The 6,391-nt window shown below is 42.0% G+C and overlaps 1 protein-coding gene across 1 annotated transcript; it reads left to right on the top strand.

The window, feature by feature from the left end:
* The first annotated feature begins 1,543 nt into the window (after positions 1 to 1,543).
* On the top strand, positions 1,544 to 1,975 carry LOC124613299 (cilia- and flagella-associated protein 251-like). Its single transcript, XM_047141995.1, has one exon. It carries the CDS (start codon positions 1,544 to 1,546, stop codon positions 1,973 to 1,975), a length of 432 nt encoding a protein of 143 aa, XP_046997951.1.
* The last annotated feature ends 4,416 nt before the right edge of the window (positions 1,976 to 6,391 follow it).

The following is a 6,391-nucleotide window of genomic DNA, read 5'->3' as shown; positions in this document are numbered from 1 at the left end:
ATCAATAGTAACCTCAGACTTTTTGCAGATGTTGCAGTTATCTATAATGAAGTACTACCTGAAAGAAGGTGCACAAATATTTAGCCAGATCTCAATAAGATTTCAAAGTGGTGTAAAGATTGGCAACTTACTTTAAATGTTCAGAAATGTAAAATCGTGCACTTCACCAAATGAAAAATATGTAGTATCTAATGACTATAATATCAATGAGTCACTCTTTGAATCAGCCAACTTGTACAAATACGTGGGTCTAACACTTTCCAGGAATGTGTCATAGAACAATCACATAGGCTCAGTCATGGCTAAAGCATGTGGAAACTTCAGTTTACTGGTAGAATACTGGGAAATCGCAATCAGTCTACAAAGGAGATTGCCTACTAATCACTTGTTTGACCAGTTGTAGAATACTGCGTGAGACCCAGACCAAATAGAACTAACAGGAGATACTGAATGTGTACAGAGAACGGCAGCACAAATAGTCATAGGTTTATTCGATCTATGGGAGAGTGTCGATGAGATACTGAAGGAACTAAACTGGAGGACTCTGAAGATAGATGTAAACTATACCTAGAAAGTCTGTTAACAAAGTTTCAAGCATTGTCTTTAAATGATGATTCTAGGAAAAGATTACAATCCCCTACATATTGCTCACATAAGATCAGGAGGATAAGACTGGAATAAATACTGCATGCACAAAGGCATTCAAATAATCATTCTCGTTGTGCTCCACACATGAATGGAATGGGAAGAAACCCTAATAGCTGATACAGTGGAATGTACCATTTGATGTAGAAGTCAAGAAATATTCAGTCTTCCTTACTGCCATGATCCGTAAATAACAGTGTATCACCTGAGAAAAGAACAAGCTGGGTTTCCCAGGACCAATCTTTTTTCAGCTTCCATGCTGATTGCCATAGTGGAGGACATTCTGTCCAAGATACCTGATTATGTTTGAGATCATAATATGTTCTAAGATTTTAGGACAGAGGGATTTCAATTATATTGGACAGTTGTTTTGTGTATAACTTCTGCTGCATTTCTTATACATGGGTGTGACTTGTGCTTTCTTCCAACTAGTGGACACACTCCTTTATTTCCTACAGACTTCACTTCCTTAATTGTCTCGTTATTCATCCTTATATTATTTCACAACTTGGATAATTCTTGTGTATCCATAACAAAGATACAAACTTTCCATTGGAAACTGTTAGGTGAACATAGAGTCTATGGCACTCTTTAGTGAAAGTCAGTTTCTTGTTGCAGATGTCAGTGTGCCTGTATCATAACGTAGGTCATGAGAAGAGGATGCAGTTACACAGACAGAGGCTACTTCTAGAATGGGAGGCCTTAATGGGGAGGGCCATCATCAACAGCTCATTGGAGAGATCTGAGCAGGGTCCGCCGTTCAAGTACAAGGAAAATTACGAGTATTTTGATTCGATCTCAGGGTCTGCAAGTGATGAGTTTAGTCACTTGCACTTCCGTACGGTGGTGCGTCACGAAGGCAAAATCTGTCACTCATTTGTCCTGAGGCTGCACAATAATGATGGACACAGAAGAAGAAGAGGAGCTGGTAAATGAGAAACAAGAAGTCGCAGAAGAGCATAGGGATAAGAAAGATGAAGAACAGAAGGCAGTAATTTGTATGCAGGAGGGGGAAGGTGAAGAGGAAGACAAAAGTGTCATGGACTATGAGAATGGTGAACGTGAAACACTAGAGGAAGTAGAATGCAGTGGGGCAGAGGAGGAGGAGGTGGAGGAGCAGGGGAGGCGTGGGGAAGTTGATTGTGAGAAGCGAATGGAGTTGCACAAGAAGGAAGAAAGTGAAGAGCAAGATGAAAAAGGAACACAAAGCAGTGCTGAGGAAGAGGAAGCTGGAACAGATTGCAGCTCAGTTCCAGCAGACAGAACTGCTGAGGAGGAGGAGGAATCTAGCTGCAAAAATCAGCCACTGGGTAACAGTGCTGCACGCTGAGGGTATGTATTGTGTTCATTCAAAATTACATCTCAAATGTACTCTGTTTGTATTCTAATCATGGTCACACCTGATCCAGGGCAGGAGTGAGCATTTTTGTTAAATGAATTTATATTTTTAAATATTAAAATATTCAAATTTCTCAGATATCTTTCAGAATATTAAGTAGAATTAAAACAAAAATTCTAAAAAATTACTAGTAATATTGAACATAGGATAGTTTTAAGCTGCTTGACTGGGAACTACCTACTTTGATTGGCTTGTGGCCCAAACAGCTGCTGAAAACATCCATCCACAAAAAGGTGACCATTCACAGGCTGGCCAACAACAAAGATGACATGTTTAATGAACCGCAAACTAAAGGAAGTAGAGTAAAGTATGACAATAAAATACCCTCCAATAACAAAAAAATTACAGAAAGTCTGATTTTCCCACACACATATGGAAAGTAAGACCATTTCCCACACTTATATCCTTGTGTACTTACTGTCTGCAGGCCTGTCTTCACAATTGTAGTGATAAGTGAAAAAGGGATAATGGTGAGGGCACACTTTGATTTTACGTAACGCGAAGTGTAATGTCATAGAAAATTGAGAGGTTTTCCTGCTGTTATTCACATGAAACATGTATTACTAAAATTTTTGGATGTACCATTTTCAAATGAAGAACTTCTCTGAACTGTAATTTCTTGGCAGCTATGCTACAGAAATGTACTAAGAACTGACACAAATAAATCTTCTTTATTATTATATTGAAACATTTTATACATATTATTGCTGGTATCCTCAATAAAATGTAAAGCATTTGTGGCATATCAAATTTGGGATGAAAACAAATTATATTTGGCAGAAGGAGAAATACAGAAACAAGTTGTGACCTCACCCAGAACAGAACCCTGAATCCGCACCTGTTATAACTGTTCCAGCTTAATCAATTTCTTGATCGATAACCCACTGCAAGAGAATGTCCAGTATAGGGTTGCCAACTCTCCAGTATCATACAGGAACTTCTGTGTTCTTCTGAATATTTGAGTATCTCCTGTCTCCCATATTTGAGAAAGTGACACTTTAAAATTTAAACCTGCCACATAATTTTCAAGTCTCATTGCTGGACAATTGTTGTAATATCAATTAATCGATACAGCGTAGTATTATCGATACAGTTACTACATTAATATAGGCCTATAGGGAACACAGAACATAACACGGTGTTGCGAGGCATGTAGCAATTATCATGTTTCTTAGCAATTCTGCTCAATCCAAGTTATGCAAAATGGAAGAAACCAAACTCTGCAGAAAAAGAGAGGAAAGTACTTCTGTATGTATCAGAAGATATGGAAAGAAACTCATTTATAGGTTAATCCTGTAAAAGGAAACAATTCTAAAGCGTATTGCACCCTTTGCAAGTATGAATTCAACATAGCACATAGTGGTACAGACTGTCAGCAGCATGCCAACACTGAGGCCAACACTGAAGGACACAAAAGCAGAGTTAGGGGAAGTAAGACATCTAAGATACCCAGCTATTCTCAGTGCCTTAGTGATGGTCCCACTAGTGATGACTCCGACAAAGTTGCAGTGGGTGAGTTATAGTTTCTGTATCATACAGTGAGGCACAATCTAAGTTATATTAGCATGGACTGTGCAAATTAACTTGCAAAGAATGTATTTATGGATTCAGATATGACCAAAAAAATAAATTGTGGTAGGATGAAAGCAGAATCTATTTCAAAAAATGTATTAGCACCTAGAAGTGTAAGTGATTTCCTAGATGTGCTTAATGATCCAGAGAAGTGTAGCATCTTTTTTTCTGTGGCCTCAGATGAGTTGAATTTCAAGAAGAGGTAAATGGTTCCTGTAGTAGTCAGGTACTCTGAACCTTGTGTTGGCATCAGAAATGAACTATCAGATTTGGGGAACAAGCAGATGAGGGTGCTAGTGGCATTCATGCTTTGACAGGAGACAGTCTTGAATCTCATTCATTAAATGTAAATAACATTTTGCCTTATAGTGCTGATAATGTTAGTGTCAATTATGATGAAATTATTGAGTGAGAAAAATAACAAAATATTTAAAGCAAACTGCACAAATCGCATAATCCATAATGGTACTAAATTTGCTTCTGATGTCTTAGATGTAGACACAGAAATGATAGTTACTAAGATTTATGGACACTTTTCAGTGTCAGCATAATAAACTAATACTAAACTCCATCTGAATAGGCCATGAAGGCCCAATGGTGCCGACTGGCCGCCATGTCATCCTCAGCCCGCAGGCATCACTGGATGTCTTGTGACAGCCAGAGCGAGAGCACCAGCAGCAGCGAGTACTGTTTGTATAAAGCGTTTATTTTGCATTTTGTTTACGACCTTCCACTAAGGAAGGGATTCTATTTGTGTTTATCTGCTCTGCATAGTAACTAACAGTTCTTGATAAAACTTTACGTAGTTTTCGTGTTAGATTTCTTAGTGTTTTCTTGATCGTTTAGAACAGAAAGCGCCCTAAAACCGTCTTTTGTTTGTTTCGCGGCCGTTAGCCACTAGTCACTTGAATCAGCAGTTGTCTTGTGACAGCCAGAGCGAGAGCACCAGCAGCAGCGAGTACTGTTTGTATAAAGCGTTTATTTTGCATTTTGTTTACGACCTTCCACTAAGGAAGGGATTCTATTTGTGTTTATCTGCTCTGCATAGTAACTAACAGTTCTTGATAAAACTTTACGTAGTTTTCGTGTTAGATTTCTTAGTGTTTTCTTGATCGTTTAGAACAGAAAGCGCCCTAAAACCGTCTTTTGTTTGTTTCGCGGCCGTTAGCCACTAGTCACTTGAATCGGCAGTTGTCTTGTGACTGGGAAAACCTAGCGTAGTTTTCGCGTCTCGTATTTCAGTGAGTGTTTCTTGATTATCAGAGTAGCTCATCAGAAGATTATCTTGGGAATTTGTCACCGTATAGAGTAGGGTAAACATAGTCATGTGTAGGGACTGTGGTTGTGGTGAGCGGACGCAAGGACAATTGGCCACTCTTCGGGGGCAGGTGGAGGCTTTGCCTGTTAGGCTCATCGAGCTGGAGGCGCAGGCGTCGGCTCGTAGTGGCGTTGGGGCAACTGTGGTGAGACCTATGCCAACTTCGGTGGCCTTGGAATCACATGGAACCCCTGATGTAGCTGCGTCTTCCGGCAGTGAGCATCTTACTGGTCAACCATCACTCCAGGGTGAATGGCGGACAGTGGTGGGCTCGCGCGTGCCTGGCCGAAAGGCAAAGGTGGGATCTGGCCGCGTGGCAGCTGCCTTACCCCTTTCCAACAGGTACGGGGTGCTTCCTAGTGGTGATGACATCGTTTCCGAGCCACCACAGGATGCCTCGCCTGTTGGGCCAGTGGCCGATTCTCTGGCAAGGTCCCGACAGTCACAGAGGGCGGGCCTATTAGTTATAGGGAGCTCCAACGTTAGGCGGGTTATGGAGCCCCTCAGGAAAATAGCGGGTAGGTCGGGGAAGAATGCCAGTGTGCACTCGGTGTGCTTGCCGGGGGGTCTCGTCCGTAATGTGGAGGAGGCCCTTCCGGCAGCTATTGAACGCACTGGGTGTGACCGGCTGCAGATAGTAGCACATGTCGGAACGAATGACGCCTGCCGCTTGGGTTCTGAGGCCATCCTTGGTTCCTTCCGGCGGCTGGCTGATTTGGTGAAGGCAACCAGCATCGCACGCGGAGTGCAAGCTGAGCTTAATATCTGCAGCATAGTGCCCAGAGTCGATCGCGGTCCTCTGGTATGGAGCCGTGTGGAGGGTCTAAACCAGAGGCTCAGACGACTCTGCGACTATAATGGTTGCAAATTCATCGACATCCGTTATTGGGTGGAGAACTGTAGGGCCCCCCTAGACAGGTCAGGCGTGCACTACACACCGGAAGCAGCTACTAGGGTAGCAGAGTACGTGTGGCGTGCACACGGGGGTTTTTTAGGTTAGAGGGACCCCCCCTTGGGCGAAACGAAATCCTAGACACAGAATGGAATATATACCGCAAGGATAGGATAAACGCCAATGGTGGAGGAGTATTTATAGCAGTAAAGAATTCAATAATATCCAGTGAAGTTATTAGCGAATGCGAATGTGAAATAATCTGGGTTAAGTTAAGTATCAAAGGTTGGTCAGATATGATAGTCGGATGCTTCTATAGACCACCTGCATCAGCAACCGTAGTAGTTGAGCGCCTCAGAGAGAACTGCAGAACGTCGTGAAGAAGTTTCGTGATCATACTATTGTAATAGGGGGAGACTTCAATCTACCAGGTATAGAATGGGATAGTCACACAATCAGAACTGGAGCCAGGGACAGAGACTCTTGTGACATTATCCTGACTGCCTTGTCCGAGAATTACTTCGAGCAGATAGTTAGAGAACCAACTCGTGAAGCTAACGTTTTA

The sequence above is a fragment of the Schistocerca americana genome, chromosome 4 (genome assembly GCF_021461395.2).
Source record: "Schistocerca americana isolate TAMUIC-IGC-003095 chromosome 4, iqSchAmer2.1, whole genome shotgun sequence".
In the NCBI taxonomy this organism is placed as follows: Eukaryota; Metazoa; Arthropoda; class Insecta; order Orthoptera; family Acrididae; genus Schistocerca; species Schistocerca americana.
Note: the sequence above shows the minus strand (reverse complement) of the source record. Positions and strands in the feature narration are given on the sequence as shown.

Coding starts and splice junctions, on each gene's coding strand:
- LOC124613299 (XM_047141995.1), top strand. CDS start 1,544: ATGATGGACACAGAAGAAGAAGAGGAGCTGGTAAATGAGAAACAAGAA.